Raw genomic sequence first — 21,554 nt, forward strand, 5'->3', positions numbered from 1 at the left:
TTGTGTCGCCTGTGCACAGAGCAAGCAAGAAGACAGACGCTTTCTTTTAGGGGGTATTATAAAAAGGCGGGAAAGATGTTCAGTGAAGAGGTATGCCGGCAGAGACAGAGACTAACGAGTCCCGGATCGGACTACGACCCTTATCAACCCTCACGAAAGCTTGACAAAAACCTGATTCGCAATCCTCAAACATGCGCCCTTCCGTCCGGAATCAGGGTCCCTGCCACCGATGAAATCATACCCTTTCTCGTCATCCCATCAAGAGAAACGATCATCTTCGATGGCGGCCTTGCAAGTTTAGTTTCCCGGGCACCTGGGTACAATCACATCAGGGGTGGCGGGGGAAAAGCAACCAAAGGCAAAAAGCCCTTTGTGAGCCACGGGGTGACGTTCCAAGGCTCACACCCTCCTGCTTGTCTCTCGGAGTTTTACCCATCGTGATTGTGTCATCCCCCGCCTACCCGCTTCCAAGGTAGCTGGGGTCTTGGTTCGTGAATATCGGTGGTTTTGATGTCAAACTCGGACGGTCTAGACTCGAAGGAGGGAGGGTCTATGGTGGTTTGGTGTGTTTGCAGTAATTACTTGATGTTCGACGCTGGCCAGGGGGGCGTGTGTTTAAGCTCGTGGGTGGGTAGCTTGTACCTCGAAAGTACCGGAACTGATCCAGCCCCCAAATCAGGAAGACGGTGGTTGACAAAACGGCAGCAGGGATTGGGAGGTTCAATCATGGTGGTCGGCGGCCGGGGTTGAGTTTCTAGACCTTTCAAAACAGCCACTCACGGTTTGACGCTTGCTCTTGGAGAAACCCACCCCGAACACCTTGCTGGAAATGGAAATAAATCCTATGAGAGCCAGCAGATGACCCCACATCTGCCATGGGTTATTCTGTCTTGTTGCATCATGGATTTTTTGGATCAGTCTCAACTGGTTCATTCCGTTTTCTTTTTTTTTCTTTTTTTTTTCTTCACTCTATTAAGCTTGCGGTGCATGGGCCGCATGCATAGTTTGGATCCCGAGAACGGGCTTTGAGAATGAATGGATGAATCAGGTCCTATTTTCTCATTGGTGTTTATTTGTGTTTTTTTTTTTTCTGTGGTGTTTTTCTTGCCCAATTTAACACAACTCGTTGTTGACTTTCAGCCCTCGTTCTTGTCATTCTTAACGTACTTGCTCTCCATCCCTAGCATCATCCTCCGCCGTAGTCTGATGGGGACCCGCCGAGGCCCGCAATCAAAATCCTCATCTTCCTCTGCTGGCTCTCCAACGCTGTCATAATCAGGCTCGTCTACTTCGTCTTCGTCTTCCTCTGCCTCGTCTTCATCCTCCTTGTCTTGGCGATCTCGATGACGAGGTCGATCTCCGTCATTTGTACCCCCACCACCCGAGCCTCCACGGTTCGCAAGAGTCACAAACCACCTGCTGCTCTCTGGATCCTCTTCAGCCACAAAGCAGTCTGGCTTTCCTTGCAGTGTGAGGAATGTCTCGTCTGCATTCCACCACCAGGGCCCTATCACATGACCTATCGTTTCTTTTCTGCCGCCGTACTTGATGATGCCCGTGTCCTTGTCGGCGTAAATCCAATTGAGCATGGGCGGGTCGATCGATATTGTGCTCACGAGCCCCTTGTGCTGCTCCTCGCTTGGATATGTGAAGTAATATCCTGTGAACTTGTGTCCTTCGACGGGACTTTCCTGGTGGTCAATCCAGAGCTGTGATTGAACCCAGGCGCTTTCTGTCAGCCACATCCTGTCTTGTCATTCCGTTTCATCCCATACCGTCCCCAATCCCATTCTTTCGTCTGAGTGTTCAGTACGTCATTGTACCGTCAACTCTCCAGCCTCACCCCCCTTTTTCTTTTCTCCCTCCCCCCCCTGCCACAACACCACACCACACCACACCAAACTCCACAACCGTTTATCCATCCCAACGCTTCGCTTAGCGGCTGGCAACAATGAAGGGCTTGTATCGGTGAGATGTGGCTGACATTCAGCCGTGAATTGTCACTTCTTGTTCGGGATGGAACTTTTGACCAGTAACCCTTTTTGGTCCTTGTTCCCCGTGTGTGTTCGAACTCGAACCAAACGGGCGAAATTGCGGGCAGAAACGAAAAGACTCTCAACTTACTTTTCCATCTCTGAGCACCACCAACGCCTCCATGGGCTGGCGTCCGCCCAGCGCTAGCTTTGCTGTCAGATGGAACTTGGCCTGCTCCTTTTGGGCCGCGTTCTGCTTCTTCTGGGCGCTGATGGCCTCGGCGACCCCAATGGTCGTGGGGATGGCTCCAATGGTGAGCAGGCCGATGGCAAACATCTTGGGAGTCTGCAAACTAACTGGTTAAAAAAACAAAAAAAAAACTTGAAGGTGGCGGACAAAAGAAGTGGACGTTCGCTGCTGATCGTTACAGCATCGACAAAACAGCACAGAGGAAACTATTCTCTAGGCCAGCAGCACCTAGTCTAGACTAAATTTGTCGGATCAAAAGGGGGAGAGCGAGCAGTTGTCTCCCTGCGATAAGATGGGCGCCAGCGTCCATACCGTGAAAGGCGACTGTCCAAAAACAGGTTTGTGTCTTTTTGCTTCATTTGGTCTTGCAAGTCGCCTGATGATATCTTCATGTCCGTCTCTCCCTGGCCTCGTCATTATGTTCCAAAAAAGTTGGTCTTAACCAGCTCCACGGCCTCGGCGTTTGTCTTAACACTCCCTCACTTGAAGTGCAAGTGCAGTTTACGGAGTATTATGTTTGCTACCAGTATTGTGTGGCCAGTGCCGTGCAGGAGAACCGACCGTTGGGTGCGCCGGTCCGTTCAGAAACGGCACGCCCCTCCCCCCCTAGGCGGTTTGCGTTATTAGACTCCACGGTACCAACCATGGTACCTCTTGTCTACCTGACATATTCACACCCAGCCTTGTGGGGTGTATTTTTCCCATGTACCTGCACCCTGGTCACTGCCCATTCTCCAGCATGCATCCGAGGATGCCTAGACCGTGAAGGAGGGACCCGACCCATACTCTGACTGTTGAGTATATCCCTTTTGACCTCATCGACGTCACTGTTTCATACCCCAGAGACCCAACTACCGCTTCCTACCCTTTCCCATCCCATAAGCATTGGTGCCATGGGACGGGCCATGAGACCTTGTCGACTTTTTCATCCACCTGGCCGCGTAGAGTGACGCAACCGTCGATCGATGTACTTTGGACAGGCCCCAAGGGGCATCGGGGGCGGGAAAGCCAAAAGAGAGAGAAGAAAAAAAACATGTTTTCTCTGCTAGACTCCAGAGGTTATTGCGTAGTGGCATGTTATGCAGGGTCCTGATTTTTGCCTTGGCCAAGCCTTTGCCCGCCACGGTTGAGGTGTGATTTTTATACCGTCCCTCCTGGTCCCTTTACCTCCAAGGCCTGTAGTATCTTGGTTCCCTTCATATCCCCCCACATTCATACCCTTTTCTCCTAAAAGTACAGCCACTCTTTGTAGTCTTTGAACTATAGACACACGGGAAACCAGCATCAAATTCGAACTCAAGGTACCAGACAAAACACAGCACTAGCCCATCATGTCTTCTCCTGTAAGTTCATGGTACTGCTTCCACCCTGTACGGGGTGGTCCTCGTAGTCATAGCAGCACTCACTAACATGCTGTAGAACCCCTGGGGCGGCAAGAAGAACGGGAAGGACAACAAGAAGCAAAACCAGACTCCCGAGCAGAAGGTCGACGACCAGAAGCCTGGTGACCAAAAGCCTGAAGACCAAAACCTTGGCGACCAAAAGCCTGAAGACCAAAACCTCGGCGACCAAAAGCCTGGTGATCAAAAGCCTGAAGATCAAAAGCCTGAGGGCCAGAAGCCCGAGGACCAGAAGCCCGCAGATCCGCAGGCTGGAGGCAGCGAGCCCACAGAGGGACAAGCCGACGGAAAGCCCGAAGATGCTCAAGTAGAAGACAAGCCAGAAGAGAAGCCTGAGGCCAAGGACGCGCAACAGGAAAAGCCCGAGGCAAAGGCCGGCAAGTCAAAGAAAGACAAGGGCAAGAAGCCAGAGGAGCAGCCCAAAGAGCAGCCCAAGGAGGAGCCCAAGGCAAAGGAAGAGCCAAAGGCAAAGGAAGAGCCAAAGAAAAACGCCAAGGACAACAAGAAGAAGGCAGCAGTCCGGCAGGAAGAGGAGGACGAGGACGATTACAGCGATGACGATTACGACGATGATGAAGTCTACGACGACGACTATGCCGACGAGCAGTACGACGACGACGAGCCAGCAGAGGAGGATGAAGAGCTCGAGCCCGAGTACGACGAGGAGGAGGAGGAAGACCAAGACTCAGCCCCCTCCATGTCGCAGCCCGCCACTCCCGACGAGAAGGAGCAGCCGTGGCGCCCCGAGCAGCAGCGGAAGCAAAAGTCGAGCGACCAGAAGAAGCAGCTCGAGAAGCGCAAGAAGAAGAGCAGCGGCGGCGGCTCCTCGCGCCAGCAGTACAGCCGCGAGGAGATGGAGGCCGAGATGCGCCAGCAGCAACAACAGTGGATGATGCAGCAGCAGATGCAGCAGCAGCAGATGCAGAAGAAGGACGACGGCGGCGGCAAGAACCCGCTAAAGCTCCACCTGGAGCTGAACCTCGAGGTCGAGATCGAGCTCAAGGCCCGTATCCACGGTGACCTGACGCTTGCCCTACTGTCAGTACCCTACGCACCCAACCCCCTTCACCCCCTTTTGCGACAATTCTCTAGATCTAGTCGTTTGATGGACGTACAGCTGACTGATTAGTGAACAGTGATGGCATGTAAACAACCCCCGTCTGCCCAGCTCATTTTCCTATGTTTACTTTTTTCTCTCAAAAAATAATGTTTTTATCCCTTTGTTTTGTCTTGTTGGCACTAGCAGAGTGCTACGGGTAAACCGGTGACGGCAGTCGATACCAATATGTATAGCATACAAAGCATGCGGTCCCTATTTTTTTTCCTATGCATGTCCAATAAGTCTTGCCGGCGTTTATTTTTTTTTACTTTCTTTTTTTTTTCCACTGCTCAAAGTTGTTTTTAGCGTGTCTCCCCAAAAATCAAGACTTAATGTGGTGCGTCGCTACCCTTGCGACCCCAGGCAGGGTTTGGGGCCGATGTTGTATATACTATATAGGAACAGATCCCAAATCTAAAAGAGACTTTAGTCCGTTCAGACCACAGTCTCGGCAGTCAGTGATCACTACCAGGGCATGCCATTTGATGATGTTGCGTCTTGGTCCTCGTAGCAGCTTACTTGACCTGACGTGAATGAACGACTAAATGACCAAGTGTGTTATGGTCTTAAGGATTTTCTAGGTCTAGAATAAATACATATGATAGCCAAGCAATGTGCGTTTTGCTTTAGCAGTCAAGATTCAGAAGTTTGTGCAATCCTAGGAATCCCGGATCCCAAAGCCTGCCTCCTCCGACTTCCAGGAGAAGACGATAAAAGGCCGGGGATCTCCGTTGATGCAATTCTTGATTGTCTCTTTTTTTTGCAAACTAACCACCAGCGCGCTTGCTTCATTCGTGCTTGACAGTAGCAATCAGTCGGATAAATTGCGATTATGTTTGACCATCGTATTCTTCATTGACAAGGTGTACCACGGTCAAAATAACACACCTCTCAATGCAGTCCGTCCACTTGTACAAGGTCTAGTTCACGATGAAAGAAAAAGTAATATTTAACGACTTGGTTGGGCAACATCCCACATGAACATAGCGACATGAAAATAGACAAGCCAGACCCGCGCCATTTGGAGAGTTGTTGTTGGCTTAGGCTTGCATCCATTGTAACCCGCCAGGTAGGGGATGCAGCAATATCCAGCGCTCCCTTCAATGCCATCTTGAAAAATTCTACCGGGAACCAAAAGGTTCAGGGTCCGACCAGTCCAAGATTGCGAAAATATTCACTACCTACCCATCAACACTTCGATTTTGGTATTACAAGTTGGACGTAGAGCGGGTTTATTATGATGAGACAAGAAACAAGATTCACCCCTGGATTCCTTTTGAAGTAAAGACGCTGGCAGCCGCAGCGAATCAAGAAACGCTGCACAAGCCCAGCCAAAGTAATGCCTAGACTAGATAGAACACTGCAATTGTCTTCGAGTATTATATTCATAACCCGAATAGATAGAGTTGGGTCTGGATACCACTGCCCAAAATCTTGTTGAAAAATAAGTAGGATTTTCTATGTTTAACGTGTATATCAAGTAAACAAACAGATCTGTTGAGCACTCCGCAGCGTAGCCCATCACTCACCACTCTTGTCACGGTAGCAGCCTTGCTCTCTCGTAAAGGAGTGACACGGTTTCCCCAAGCTCATACCGCGTGAGGCCCGAACCGGGGACTTCAAGACTCCCTGAGCTCAGGTTTAGGCAACACATGCGTAAGAGATGATAGCCCCTCCCGGGTCAGTGAGCTAACAAATAGTAGATACTTTCACCAAAACTGGGCAGAATATTTGAGCGGTATTCTTCTGCGACGCCTGGTGAGATGATACTTGACTACAAGATCATGCGGTTCGATGTTAGTCCTTTCGCGTTCCGTAATCATCTTGTACGAGCAGCTCTCGAGACCACGGTCGCTGCTTGCTGTTTGTGTCGACCAGGCTGCGTTCTCGCCGTGTAAAGATGAGTTTGTTTTGGACGAGTTTCGATGGGCAGCGCCCTTGCGACCAGAGTCTTTTTGAAACCAGCCCTCATCCTTTAACCATGTCTGTCTACCCGAATACCAACAATTATCCACTGGGGCACACGCTCATCATGTGGGTCGAAGATTGCGATGCGTCTCGTGTGGCTAGCGTGATTTAGGTGCTTGAATACCGACTCTCCAAGTCGTATCGCAACTAGACTGACTGACCCCCATCTTAGCTGGCCTGGGCTACAGACGTAAGTACGTCAAAGACCCGGTGGTCTATCTCGTTCTGGGTTCATCCGCATTGGCTGGCCAGGTAATACCATCGGGCTTCTGGCGAAAGTTCAGTCACACTGCTTCGGCAGGCCCCATCGGCAGGCCCCATCGGCAAGGGCTCAAAATTTCCGGCATTGAACCAGCAGCAGGGCAAACGGTGCTTGGCAGTGAGAGTGTTGGTCGATTCGATCGAAGAGTCCCCAAGCATGTCATTTAACATTTCGAGTCGTCGATGATGTGTACAGCTAAGCTGATAGTGAAACGATTCGCTTTTGGCCAGAGCCTCCCTCAACGACAAACAGTGGCCAATATAATCCGAAGAGGCTGGTTATGCAACGGATTCGACGTTGCAGCTAGACACCAATGGTGATTTTTTGATGTGGTGTTATCCCGGTGGTGTGTGGTAGTGATGAGTTCGCGTAACTGAAGAAGTAATGGGCCAACATATGTAGGGTGGACAGACTGCCGCCGTCTAGCCCGGACCTATTATGTATGGCGTTGACATATCTCAAACCTTTGATACCACACCTGTTGCCATCTGGTCCCAAGGTTGGTCCGGGGAGAGCTTTGGTATCAGCTAGCCAAACGCACAGGACCAACACCTTTCTATTTATCAACGACACTTTTGCCACAAACCTGATTTCGTCCGCGGCACAGCGTAAGCAACCAGGCAATGACAATACCACACCGCTCATGGGTGGAGATGTTGGATATTGGAACTGACTCGCTGATGCCATCTCGTGAGTGGTACGTCAATGGGGACTGCCCCGACACCAAGGTTCCAATGGCTTCAAACCCACATTGAATTTAAGATCAATGTCGCCAAGAACAAAAAATCAAGAACATAATGCAATCATACGTGTGCTTTTGACAGTATCAAAATATACTCTCAATCAACACGATTGTGTTGCAAACCGATTGATGCTGCCCACTTGTACGCAAACTGAAGCTGCCAACTGCGTGTGGTAAGGTTAGGCAGGATGAAGGGATGCCAACCATTTCCAAGTTTAGGTCGGTTGATGGTGTCAATCAGGGTCCTGACGACCAGGAACTGGGCATAGGTCCGACCTGGCTGGCGAACCAGCGTACAAAGAAGTTGGGTTGCTTCCTTGAAATGGAATAACAATGTCAGCATAAGCCAACATTCACCGACATCAAGCTGGCAGGCATCAAAGAAACTGCTTGAAATAATAGAGAAAGAGGAAAGCAGACCAAGACCAGAGCAGCACTCGAAGTCATGCATGGTTGGCATTTTGGCTCGAAAAGTCTTGGTAAGTTGCAGACGATGATTGGTAGGCAAGTGGTTCACAGCTCAAAATGCCGAGCACTCGAATCGCTTCAACCGGTCCATTCACAGCATCACCAACCATGTCTGTCAACTGCACAAGGCCTGAACGGGGTAAGGAACCCATATCGAATCCAATGCAGTGGCATGCAGTGTCAGTCTTTGAGTCTTGTTTGGTTTAGCCTGCTGAGGATAATAGGGACCATCAGCGGAAAGCCCCAGAAATCCCTTCATGCATTGCCCAATCAGAACTCTGGCAAACGTGCAAAGAGCGGGGAGTATTTTTGTCCGATATCGCCAGTGTAGACTTTCAGAACCAAGGGGCCCTTGGTTGGCCCGTGCATGCAGTTTTCCTGAGGATCTGACAGCCACACTACGCGAGCATTTACCCGGATCAAAACTCGGGGGGAGGCGAGGTCATTCATGCGCGACGTGATGAGCCTGTCCTAGTAAGTCTCTGGTTGTAGCGACTCGGATCACCGAACGTTGAAATATCCAAGCTGTCGGAATGAGTCGAATTAGAGAGTGAAAGAAACAAAGAAACAACGCCACGTGCACATAAATTTGGCCCAGAATACGTACCTAGATAAATAAGGTAGGCAGGTACCTTGAGACATTGGATAACTTAATATGGTACCGGTAGTGGTGCCAACGCCACAGTGCCCCACATCTCCCGGCTGGATTCACCGTTGAGCGGGGATTGTGTGGAGGGACTTGGTCGAAAATTTGTGAACCTCCGATGGCGGCAAACATGACTCCACGATTCACAGCCCAAAGGCCTGGCCCTGCTTCAATTGTCATCGTCTGACAGGTCCAGGAAAAATAGTTAGCTGGAGGCTCGTTACTTTTTTTTTCCCGCTTCAACGGCCAAGCAAGCAAGCTCATCGTCTCTCGTTCTTTTCTCCATTATTGACGACTGAGAACAGATTCGAAATGCTTCGTACTGTTGGCCGCAAAGCCCTGAGGGGCTCATCCAAGGGATGTTCACGAACCATCTCGACTCTCAAGCCCGCCACGGCAACTATTGCCAAGCCCGGCAGCAGGACCCTTTCGACGCCAGCGACGGCAACAGCAACGTAAGTCAGAATCACGAGCGAGCGAACAAACAGGCAGAGTTACAAACGCCATCACTACGCCTTGTCTTTTCGTCTCTGTTACGTGTCGCCACCCCCACGCGAGCTACACGTCTGCGCCTGCAGTCACAAGGCTTGCAATTTCATGACGATGAACAACACTGACACTTCTGTTACAGAGCACCTCGAACTAAGCCCAGCGCCAGCTTCAATGCTCGCCGCGATCCCCAGCCTCTGGTCAACCCTCGCTCAGGTGAGGCAGACGAATCGTAAGTTGCGCCAACACCGCTCTTACACCGCCAAGACCCATACCGCCGTCGCATTTGGACAAGCACAAGACTGATTTGACCGTGGCATAGATTCATTGGCAAGACGGGAGGAGAGATTTTCCACGAGATGATGCTGAGGCAAAACGTCAAGCACATCTGTAAGCGTCTAATTCTACAAATTCCTACCCTCGATATCAACCACATATTCTGACACATGAGTCACAGTCGGTTACCCTGGCGGTGCTATCCTTCCCGTGTTCGACGCGATCTACAACTCGAAGCACATCGACTTTGTTCTGCCCAAGCATGAGCAAGGCGCCGGCCACATGGCAGAGGGCTATGCTCGCGCTTCAGGCAAACCCGGCGTTGTTCTCGTCACCTCCGGCCCCGGTGCCACAAATGTCATCACTCCCATGGCCGACGCTCTTGCCGACGGTACACCTCTGGTTGTATTCTCAGGACAGGTTGTTACCTCTGCTATTGGAAGCGACGCCTTCCAGGAGGCCGACGTCATAGGCATCTCCCGGTCTTGCACCAAGTGGAACGTCATGGTTAAGAGCGTTGACGAGCTCCCGAGGAGAATTAACGAGGCCTTTGAGATTGCCACCAGTGGGCGACCTGGGCCTGTCTTGGTCGATCTGCCCAAGGACGTCACGGCTAGTGTGCTGAGGAGGGCTATCCCCACCGAGACCTCGATTCCCTCTATTAGCGCTGCAGCACGGGCTGTCCAAGAGGCAGGCCGAAAGCAGCTTGAGCACTCCATCAAACGCGTAGCCGATCTCGTCAACATTGCCAAGAAGCCCGTCATATATGCCGGCCAAGGTGTCATTTTGTCGGAAGGCGGCGTTGAACTTCTCAAGGCGCTTGCCGACAAGGCCTCGATTCCTGTCACCACCACTCTGCATGGTCTGGGAGCCTTTGACGAGCTCGACGAGAAGGCACTGCACATGCTTGGTATGCACGGTTCGGCTTATGCCAACATGTCCATGCAAGAGGCCGATTTGATCATTGCCCTTGGTGGCCGCTTCGATGACCGTGTCACTGGCAGCATCCCCAAATTTGCTCCTGCCGCCAAGCTTGCTGCTGCTGAAGGCCGCGGAGGTATTGTCCACTTCGAGATTATGCCCAAGAACATCAACAAGGTCGTCCAAGCAACAGAGGCCATTGAGGGCGACGTTGCTTCGAACTTGAAGCTGTTGCTCCCCAAGATTGAACAACGATCCATGACCGATCGCAAGGAGTGGTTCGACCAGATCAAGGAGTGGAAGGAGAAGTGGCCTCTGTCACATTATGAGAGGGCCGAGCGTAGTGGTCTCATCAAGCCTCAGACTCTGATCGAGGAGCTGAGCAACCTGACTGCTGACCGCAAGGACATGACCTACATCACAACCGGTGTTGGCCAGCACCAAATGTGGACAGCACAACATTTCAGGTGGAGGCACCCACGGTCCATGATCACCTCTGGCGGTTTGGGTACCATGGGATATGGTCTGCCGGCAGCGATTGGCGCCAAGGTTGCTAGGCCAGATGCTTTGGTCATTGACATCGATGGCGATGCATCGTTCAACATGACTCTGACAGAGCTTTCGACGGCGGCACAGTTCAACATTGGCGTCAAGGTCATTGTCTTGAACAACGAGGAGCAGGGAATGGTGACCCAATGGCAGAACTTGTTCTACGAGGACCGCTACTCACATACACACCAGCGCAACCCAGACTTCATGAAGCTCGCCGATGCAATGGACGTTCAACATCGCCGTGTTTCGAAGCCTGACGATGTCGTTGATGCTCTGACGTGGCTGATCAACACCGACGGCCCCGCTCTGCTCGAGGTGATGACTGATAAGAAGGTTCCTGTTCTGCCCATGGTGCCCGGAGGTAACGGCCTGCACGAGTTCATCACGTTTGATGCCAGTAAGTAATATATCCAATGCACTCCTGTGGCCCATTTTGAGCCTTGGGTATGATTCTAGTTCAACTTGCTAACCAGTGCATCAACTCATATAGGCAAGGATAAGCAACGGAGAGAGCTGATGCGCGCGAGGACGAACGGCCTGCACGGTTAAGTTGATAATGGGAATTGATTATTGCACGGGATTTGCATGCTCTCACAGGGACAAATACCCTCCAGGGGTAATTCTATTTTGGACAAAAAGTTGGAACTTTTGTGATACCATGGTGTTAAGAATGTCTTATGGACAAGGGGACGATACATTTGAGCTGCGGGAATGGTTAGCGGCTTGTGTAAATATTGCATCATTTTTTTTTTCTCTTTTACTTTTTTCTTCTTCTTCTGGCTTGGTATTCGTGCGTTTAATTCGTTTCATTCTTCTACTTTATTCGAAGCACATTCCTTGCGTCATCAGTATCATTGATACAAGTGATGTTTCCAACTGAACAAATGTTACAACATTGGTCCGTTCCAGCCTTTGTTCATGAGCAGCACCGGTATTTGAACCTCGAGGTTAGAGTAGCCTGGGAAATGCAACGAGCATTCTGCCTAATACTAGCTGCCACTCGAAGGCATTTATAGTTTTGCTGAGGTTTCAATGACGCCCCTCTGAAGACAAAGTAGCACAACGGCATTGACGAGACTACTACTGGTGGTTGAGCTGACTTTTGCACCTTGCTGCTGCTCTTTGGAAGAGGCTTGACCATCCACTGCGGAAGAGGTGCTTGTTGCCTTGGGATTTACTTACTTGTCCGTCATCTTGGCGGACTGGGCCGAGCAACCAACCAGCATCAACCTTGGTCGCAGAAGACATTTTGAATCTTGGCAAAGTGTGCTATCTATTTTGGGCGTGGAAATGGTTCTTGAGTTTGTTAGGTGGGCCCTGGGAGGGATGCGCGGTCAACTCCTCACGACTGCATAAATCTAATGGAGATGAAGGTGTCGTTGGAGAAGTTGCAGATTATATCGGTGCATGAAGCATTTGAACAGTCCCAAATTATACCACTTTCATCGATACAATTCTGTCAGTGACTGGTTGTGAAGCGGAGCGTGCAACGTCCGTTCCACCAAATTTGACCCAGCGTTATTGCTAATGATAATCGAGGGACAAATGTGAAGCGAGCAACGAAGGTCCCCTTGCTCTGATGTCTCCCAAAATTTCCGCATCCTACCGAATGAGACCCAGAGGCCTAGCTACAATTCGTTCTCGTCTGCCCGACGTCACTCGTCCAATCCAGCCCATGTATGTACACAAGAATTAATATTACAGGCTGATTGCCAACCAAAACGAACCTCATTACGATTGGCACAGCGTCCCTCCCCGGTCCCGAAAGACCATGTTATTTCTTCTTCACGACACCACACAAGGCGATGAACACAATGAAAAAAAAGGGTGGGTTATCAAAAATTCCGCCAGGGTTGGCCCCGAAGGACAAACCAGAACGGTCGACGCCACGGTGTGCAATGCAGGTCTCCCGTTCTCCGGCTCCGTCTTCTTGATCACGGAACTCGGCCAACAAGGTCTGTAATGTGTTAGCAGCTACTCCGGCGTTGCAATCGGAGGTTATGGGGGTGGGAAGAGGTAACTCACAAGTATGAGGGGGAAAAGAGAAGGAGGGGGGAACGAAGTATGATTCGACCATCGACTTCAGTTGAAGATATAGACAAATTTCAACGGTTAGTCAGCTGCAAACTACAGGGTGCACGTCCCCAACCTGCCATCAGTCAGCTGTGAACTTTTGGAAGCACGGTCCCCTTTGGACTTTGGACCTCACGTGGATGTGCTGATGACTTTACTTCTTACGGCGATGGGCTCTGAATTGAGGTCTTAGATGAACCCCGGGCCTGGATTGAGCTGAACCCCCTTCAGAGATTTTTGGCCCCAAAAAGGTTGCCCAGTTCGGTAGACTCGATGATAATCTTCTCAATGGGGTGACGTCATCTAGCACAGTAATAAGCCCCGCGGTATAGGCTACTTTCTTGTATAGTCCTCAGTCTCCAGGTCAGGCGCGATTCATAGTGGAAACTTTGCATCGTTGGTACCCAACCATAAAGCAAGCAAAAATGCAATTGACTGCAGGTAGGCGGATCTCATTCAGGGCTCCGGTGCCTTTTTGGGGTATTCGCATCCCTCGTTGGGCGCGCCGTTTTCAAACTAAGCTGATTCATGCAATGAGGCGAGCAAGCGAATCGTGGGTTTGTCCGATATGAGTGAGGTTCCATTGGGCTGCACCTGACGGGCATATTCCATCTCACCGCATAGACAATATCCATCTCAATGTGAACTATGGATATCATATTGACTAGCGTAATGTCTATTAACGTTGGGCTCCACATCTCCGACCCCCCTAAAGTCCGGCCCCCTTGAAAAATGTAACGACGAAATACCCCTTTTATAAACCGATTTAAATGTAAACCTATCAACGCACAATAATACAATCATTGTCAGGCTCTCCCGGTTCGCTAACCTCTTCTCCATCGTTCAAAGCTTCTAAACAGTCCCTATTATTTTCCTGTGCTTCATAAACGTTTTTTTTGCTGACCAAAAGCTCGTTGGGATCCGGAATCACCCTTTTCCTTTTGACCGGCCGTACCGCCTCCAATTTTGCTTTTAACAAACTGATTTTTTGCTGAGCTTCAGCCAATAAGATATCCTTGGTTTCGAAGCTTTTTTGGACTTTTGCAAACAAAAGCCGTGAAGTGGCGTTACTTTTTTCGGACCGGGAAATTTCCTGTAGTTGAAGTCGAATATCTCGGGTCGTTTTAGGGGTTTTCCAAATAAGTAAAGACTGGTCGTTAATTTTTTGGGTTGGATTTTCCGGTGTTTTATCCCTTTGGAAGCCGTTATTTTTACCTTTTTCGACGTTGGCGTTGCTATTTTCTAATAAAAAAGGGTTTAAAAGTGGTTTTGCCAAGTTCACCGGCCATAACCCCGTCGTACGCCAACCAGATTGAATGGTTTTTGCTATAAATGCTTTTGATCTGGCTTTTCGATAGCAAAGTAGAAAGTTTCGTTTCCCAACAACCGTTGAACAGCAAAACTGGTTTACAAATCCCAGGTGACGTCGATAAGCTTCCTTTAACGGCCCAAAAACCGATAAATCCAACGGTTGAAGAACGTGTGACGAATGAGGGGGTAAATATAGGAGTTGAATATTGTTTTGCAAGCAAAGAAGCATAAATTCGTCCGTTATATGTGATCCATGGCCATCCAGAACTAATAACCGCTTTTCAGGGGTTAAAGGTTGGGTATTGTCACAGACCTGAAGGACAGCCACTGGGCTGTCGCTTAGTCATGACCCCTGTCACGTGAAGGCGCGAGGGCCGAGCGCCTCGCGCGCGTATATCTACGCGAAATCTCTGCAGTCTCCGATATGTAGCTCCTCGAGCTACGTCTTCGTCAACAACCACCTGCTACCCCGTACCTGGAAGACTAGATAGCCAATATACTCTGTCCTGTTACCTGATCGCCCGCACCTACCTGTCCGCCCTGCCTGCCCGTGACATTACGTAGCTCCTTCATTAGGTGCCCGCGATGCCTGCGTCACTGCAACCCCCGATCTTAACCGATTCGACCGAGGAACTGATCGAACACCTACAAGGACACCCTGAACAATGGGTGTCTTACATCTCCGATTCCTACCAAAAGCTGCAACTATTGCACGATAGCAACGTCCGCCTGAACTCCTGCCTAGAAATGCAGGAAGCCGAGACCCAACGCGCCCGCGCCGAAACGGACCGTGTCCGCGACAAGGCGCAGGCCGACATTCTGGCCATGGCCATGGAAAAGGCCTCCGCCATAACCTCCCGGGATGCCGCTTTCGCCGAATTAGAGAAAACACGGTCCGAACTGAAGGAAGTTCGGACCGTAACGCTACCCACGGTACACATAACCACCCCCGCCCCAACTACCAACACGCCTGTTGAACCCCTTATGGTTACTCCTATGGGAACGACTCCGCCGCCTGCTTCCGAACATCCCGCCTCCGCCCGCCTTTCTGAACGACTTCCAGACCCCGATAAATTTACGGGCGCCCGCTCCGACCTCCGCCGCTTCGCCACCCAAATCCGGGGGAAAATGACCTCAAACAAAGACCGCTTCCCCAACCCCGAATCACGCCTGATTTATGTAGCCGGTCGACTGTCCGGTAAAGCGTACAACCTGATCCTGCCCAAAATGGTCGGAGGCACACCCCAATTCGGAGATTATACGGATCTCCTCCAATACCTAGAGGAGGCATTCGGGGACCCCGACCACGTCCAAAACGCACAAAACAAATTATACGCCCTGAAGCAGCGGAACGTAGATTTCGCCGAGTATCTGTCGGAGTTCCAACGCCTGTCTCTGGAAGGAGAAATGCCGGAGGATGCCCTCCCCCCTCTTCTATTCCAGGGAATATCGGAAGAGCTCCAGGACATGCTCCTCCACAACCCCGCCCCATCCCGCCAGTACCACGAATTTACCCGACACCTGCAAAGCTTGGATAACCGCTACCGCCAGCACCAGCAGTATAAAAACAGACAGACACGTACCCCTCGGACCGCAGCGCCCCCCGCGCGCGCGGCCCCCCGGACCCAAACCGACATACCGCGGGCCGCCCCCAAGCCAAACGCGGAATTTCCGTTTAACGACCCCATGGACCTAAGCAGCCAACGCCGCCACAACCGCAAAGAAAATATGCTATGCTACCGCTGTGGATCCCAAGAACATTTTGTTGCCAAATGCCCAGAACCGGATACCCGCCGCACGCGGCTGCACCAGGCCGGAATCGAACGATCCAGGTCCAGGTCCAGGTCCCCGCGCCAAATACAAACCAAACTCCCTAAAAACCCCCGCCGCGGCTCGGACGCCAGCCGCTCCAGCAGCCGAAGTTCGAAAAACGGAGCCCGCCTGGGATAAGTCGCCCCCAGGCCGCCAAGGCCGCGCATAGACCGCCGGCGATCCGCATCTCTGCCGCCGCCGTTCACGGGTTCCCCGTTGAAGAGGAATATAACCAACGATCCGACCTGATGATCCTGCCTGCCGAACTGACAGTGGGGGGCCAAAACCTCCCAACCTATGCCCTCACCGATTGCGGTGCGGAAGGAAAATGCTTCCTCGACCAAGGATGGGCCGAAGAACGCCAACTACAAATGTATCCGCTGCGAAACCCATTCGACATCGAAGTATTCGACGGAAGGACCGCCGAAAGTGGGAAGTGCACCCATTATGTCCGAGGACAATTGAGAATCAAGGACCACATCCAGAAAAACGCGCTGTTTTTCGTTACACAGCTAGCCCATTACCCCATTGTGTTAGGAATGCCTTGGCTAAAGCAGCACGACCCAACGATTGGATTCGCGTCACACGTTATTACGTTTGACAGCGACTATTGCCGCCGACACTGCAATATGCCCGACAAACCGGAGAAGGTTAAAGCTTTACACGCCGTACCAAAAAAAAGCCGCCCCCAGTACCAGGCTGACCGACCGCCGTCCCTCCGCGAAATGGATATCGCCCCTATCTCCCTGCAAGCCGCGAGCATGTACGCCCGCCGCCGATCCTGCCGACTGTACGCCGTAACCTTGAAACAGATTGATGAGGTCCTAGCCGCCGACCCCCAAAATAGGAACGGGCCGACCCTGCCCGAAACAATCCGGGAATTCGCGGACGTATTTTCCCCGCAAGAAGCCGAGAAGCTGCCCCCACACCGACCGTCCGACCACCATATCCCGCTTATAGAAGGAAAAACGCCGCCGTTCGGCCCCCTGTACGCCATGTCCCGCGAAGAGCTGATAGCCCTTAAGGAATGGCTGACCGCAGAGTTGAAAAAAGGGTTTATCAGACCCAGTTCGTCATCCGTCGCCTCGCCCGTTTTGTTCGTGAAGAAGCAGGGAGGAGGGTTGAGGTTTTGCGTGGATTACCGCGCGCTGAATAACATTACCGTAAAAGACCGTTACCCGCTGCCGCTAGTCCGAGAGACCCTGAACAACCTGGCCGGCATGAAATTCTTCTCGAAAATCGATATCGTTTCCGCTTTTAACAATATTCGGATTAAAAAGGGGGAAGAATACCTGACGGCATTCCGCACGAGATTCGGCTTATACGAGAGCCTAGTCATGCCTTTCGGGCTAACGGGAGCCCCCGCGACGTTCCAGAGATATATAAACGACTCCCTGCGCGAATACTTAGACGTATTTTGTACAGCCTACCTGGACGACATTTTGATTTATAGCCGCACCCGAACAGAACACGAAGAACATTTGAAACTCGTACTGGAAGCCCTGAGGAAAGCCGGGCTATACGCCAACGCCGCGAAGTGCGAATTCTTCGTGACGGAAACCAAGTTCCTGGGCCTGCTGGTCGGCGTCGAAGGCGTAAAAATGGACCCTGAAAAAATCACCGCTGTCCTGGACTGGCAAACACCCAAAAAGCTTACTGACGTACAAGCATTTTTGGGGTTTGGCAACTTTTACCGGCGCTTTATCCGAGATTTCTCAAAGATCGTAGCCCCTTTGACGAGATTGACCAAGAAAGACGTCGCATTCGAATGGAATAGCGCCTGCGAAACCGCCTTCCGACTGCTGAAGAGAAAGTTTACCGAAGCCCCCGTACTGGCGCACTTCGATTGGGAAAAGGATGTGATCCTGGAGACCGACGCTTCCGATTATGTTTCTGCGGGAATATTGTCACAATACGGCGACGACGGAATACTCCGCCCCGTCGCGTTCTTTTCGAAAAAACACACAGCTACCGAATGCAATTACGAGATTTACGACAAAGAATTGCTAGCCATTATCCGCTGTTTTGAAGAATGGCGCCCGGAACTCGAAGGGACGTCGTCCCCGGTCCAAATAATTACGGACCACCGCAACCTGGAATATTTCACGACGACGAAAATGCTCAACCGCCGACAAGCCCGATGGGCCGAATTCCTGTCAAGATTTAATTTCCGTATCACCTACCGACCCGGGAAACAAGGAGCGAAGCCCGACGCACTAACCAGGAGGTCAGAGGATATGCCTGAGGAGGGGGATGAACGACTTAAGCACCAAACACAAGTCGTACTGAAAGAACACAATTTACCTGCCCGCCCCACCCGGTTACAACCCATAATCCGCCAAAACAAACCCCTATTGCCAAGACACCTGATAGAGCTACTAGACGCCGGATACGAATCCGACCCGATAACGCAATCTGCCCTAGAAGCGTTGAGGACAGGCGCCGACCGCCACCCCAAGCTGCAATTGGCCGAATGCGAAGAACGATCCGGCTATTTGTATTACCGCAATAGACTGTACGTACCCGATTCGAATAATCTGAAAGCCGAGATCCTGCGCCGCTGCCACGACTCCCCCGTCGCCGGTCACCCCGGCAAAGCAAAAACCTACGACCTGCTGTCCCGAGAATATTACTGGCCCGGAATGCTACATTACGTATCATTATGGGTAAAGAAATGCCAGACCTGCCGCCGAATCAACCCGTCCCGCGAAGGCCACCAGGGCCTCCTGCGACCCCTGCCCACTCCTGAACGCTCATGGCAACACCTGTCGATGGATTTTATCACACATTTGCCGCAAAGCAACGGCCACGACGCCATCCTAGTGGTCGTAGACCGCCTGACTAAGATGAGACACTTCGTCCCTTGTAAAGGGACCTGCAATGCCGAGGACACCGCCAACCTGTACCTACACCACGTATGGAAACTACACGGGTTGCCCCTGACGATAGTTTCGGATAGAGGCACCCAATTCGTGTCGAAGTTTTGGAAACACCTGACAACCCGTTTGAAAATCGACAGCCTGCTATCCACTGCTCACCACCCCGAGACTGACGGACAGACCGAGCGTTTTAACGCGTCCCTGGAACAATATTTGAGAGCTTATGTGGCCTACCTGCAAGATGATTGGGAAAGTTGGCTTCCCCTCGCCGAATTCACAGCCAACTCCCACAAGTCCGAGACCACCGGAACCTCCCCGTTTTACGCGACTTACGGATTCCATCCCCGCATGGGATTCGAGCCGGTACCCCTGAACCAGCCTTTGCCCGCCCAGCGGGATGCCGAAAAGCTAGCCGCCCGAATGGAAGCCATTCTGGAACAAGCCCGCGCCGAAATGACCGCCGCCCAAGCCCGTTACGAAGAACAGGCGAACCGACACCGTACCCCGGCCCGCCGGCTTACCGTCGGCCAATATGTATGGTTAGACGCACGGAACATCCAGACCGCCCGCCCGCAGAAGAAACTGGATTGGAAGAACTTGGGACCCTTCCGAATTTCTGAAGTGATTAGCCCGTACGCCTACCGTTTGGACCTGCCGTCGTCTATGAGAGTACACCCTGTTTTCAATATAAACCGACTAAAACCTGCTGACGTTGAGCCCCTGCCGGGCCAACAACCTGCACCGCCACCCCATTTGGAAGTGGAAGGTGAGAGAGAATACGAAGTCGAAGAGATCCTCGACTCCTTTTGGGAAACCCGCGGCCGAGGAGGCCGCCGGCTGAAATATATCGTCCGTTGGGCTGGATATAGCGAACCCACGACTGAACCTGCCGATTACCTGGAAAACGCTGCTCAATTGGTAAAGAATTTCCACCGTCGATACCCCCATAAGCCCGGGCCCCGGCCGTGACGGAGCTCGGCCTGGAAGGGGGGAATACTGTCACAGACCTGAAGGACAGCCACTGGGCTGTCGCTTAGTCATGACCCCTGTCACGTGAAGGCGCGAGGGCCGAGCGCCTCGCGCGCGTATATCTACGCGAAATCTCTGCAGTCTCCGATATGTAGCTCCTCGAGCTACGTCTTCGTCAACAACCACCTGCTACCCCGTACCTGGAAGACTAGATAGCCAATATACTCTGTCCTGTTACCTGATCGCCCGCACCTACCTGTCCGCCCTGCCTGCCCGTGACAGGTATACGGAATAAACACCTTTTTTAACCATTCGATACCTGTTTCATTATTTGTCCACCCGTTTTCGGTTGCATGAAATTGCCAGGTATCGAAAGGACTTAAATCAGCTGGAAACCATTGTTGCTGTACGTTTTTCCCCTTAAATATAACGAGGGGAGGTATAACAGCCCCCGTAGCTGATACACATTCGATTATGCTCGTCCAACCCCGCGTTCCAGGCTCTTTTCGCTGTAATGGCCGGATTTTATTACGCCCTAACACCAGGCCATTAGATCCTTTGCCTTCCATTATACCTGTTTCGTCCATATTCCAACGGTTGGCCGGTTTTATAGTATCGACAACGGGATTTTTCAAATAGGACCACCAAGATTTAATTACCTCGGTTGTAGCCCCATTAACCCGGGCATTTTCTATTCGCCGGGGTCTTTGGGTTTTCAAAATTGGATATCGGGCTATAAAACGGCTAACCCAATGTTTCCCAAGGCTTTTTCTTTCTCCGGCGGCCTGAAGAATTCGTTCCGCAAAATAGCGTAGTTCTTGATGCGTTGGCGGAAGGCCTAACGCGGCCTGCGCAAGTACCCAATCTGCCAAATAGGTTTCCTGCTCCTGTGAAAGCCTTTGACAAAACCTTTTCGCTTGTTGAATTGACTGGGCCCCCTTTAAACGATCGTGAAGGGTACTCCGAGGAATACCCCATTTTTGCGAGGTTTTGTGAACTGATTTGCCATTTCTTATGTCAGAAATGGCAGCAAGAAGCTGATTTTCAGTGTACTGTTTCATTGGAAGGTTTGGAGCAAGAATCTTCAAAAATCAAGTTCTAAAGTGAAAAATTCGTCTAGATATTTATAAAATAAAACAAAGGGTTGACGTGGCTGAGTAGATATTTTTAGGGGCCGGACTTTAGGGGGGTCGGAGATGTGGAGCTCAACGTTACAGTATTATTAACTTGTCTTTTCATGGCTAGCCTCACAATCTTTTGGATTACGTAGTTCCCGTTTAGCGGTAAGTATACTTGGCGCTTTCAGAATTGACGCGCCTTGGCGCCTCAGTCAAAGTTTCCACTTTGCAGGCAAACCGTGCCAAGCGGGCCGGAGTGCAATCAATCAATTGCTCTGGAAGACTTGTGGTACTAACAAACGCGACTACAATAATCCAAGGTGTTTCAAAAAGATCGAATAGCTTC

The 21,554-nt window shown here is 51.3% G+C and overlaps 4 protein-coding genes across 4 annotated transcripts; 3 read left to right on the plus strand and 1 right to left on the minus strand.

Moving 5' to 3' along the window:
* Positions 1 to 1,064: 1,064 nt before the first annotated feature.
* MGG_06866 (uncharacterized protein) lies at positions 1,065 to 2,707 on the minus strand. The gene is made up of 2 exons (XM_003709541.1): positions 2,125 to 2,707; positions 1,065 to 1,709 (listed from the first exon to the last, which is right to left on the minus strand). The coding sequence occupies exons 1-2, from the start codon at positions 2,308 to 2,310 to the stop codon at positions 1,137 to 1,139; spliced, it is 759 nt and encodes a 252-aa protein (XP_003709589.1). The 5' UTR covers positions 2,311 to 2,707; the 3' UTR covers positions 1,065 to 1,136.
* Positions 2,708 to 3,554: 847 nt separating this feature from the next.
* Positions 3,555 to 4,772, plus strand: MGG_11813 (uncharacterized protein; the record flags this gene model as incomplete). The annotated part of the gene is made up of 3 exons (XM_003709542.1): positions 3,555 to 3,566; positions 3,643 to 4,661; positions 4,760 to 4,772. 3 exons carry the CDS (start codon positions 3,555 to 3,557, stop codon positions 4,770 to 4,772), a joined length of 1,044 nt encoding a protein of 347 aa, XP_003709590.1.
* A 1,386-nt stretch (positions 4,773 to 6,158) lies between these two features.
* MGG_16194 (uncharacterized protein) lies at positions 6,159 to 7,625 on the plus strand (the record flags this gene model as incomplete). Its single annotated transcript, XM_003709543.1, has 3 exons — positions 6,159 to 6,756; positions 6,863 to 6,880; positions 7,355 to 7,625. Exons 1-3 carry the CDS (start codon positions 6,704 to 6,706, stop codon positions 7,623 to 7,625), a joined length of 342 nt encoding a protein of 113 aa, XP_003709591.1. The 5' UTR covers positions 6,159 to 6,703.
* A 1,312-nt stretch (positions 7,626 to 8,937) lies between these two features.
* MGG_06868 (acetolactate synthase catalytic subunit) lies at positions 8,938 to 12,009 on the plus strand. The gene is made up of 5 exons (XM_003709544.1): positions 8,938 to 9,263; positions 9,440 to 9,529; positions 9,620 to 9,687; positions 9,755 to 11,443; positions 11,537 to 12,009. The coding sequence occupies exons 1-5, from the start codon at positions 9,121 to 9,123 to the stop codon at positions 11,593 to 11,595; spliced, it is 2,049 nt and encodes a 682-aa protein (XP_003709592.1). The 5' UTR covers positions 8,938 to 9,120; the 3' UTR covers positions 11,596 to 12,009.
* The last annotated feature ends 9,545 nt before the right edge of the window (positions 12,010 to 21,554 follow it).

Source organism: Pyricularia oryzae, chromosome 1 (assembly GCF_000002495.2).
Source record: "Pyricularia oryzae 70-15 chromosome 1, whole genome shotgun sequence".
Classification (NCBI taxonomy): domain Eukaryota; kingdom Fungi; phylum Ascomycota; class Sordariomycetes; order Magnaporthales; family Pyriculariaceae; genus Pyricularia; species Pyricularia oryzae.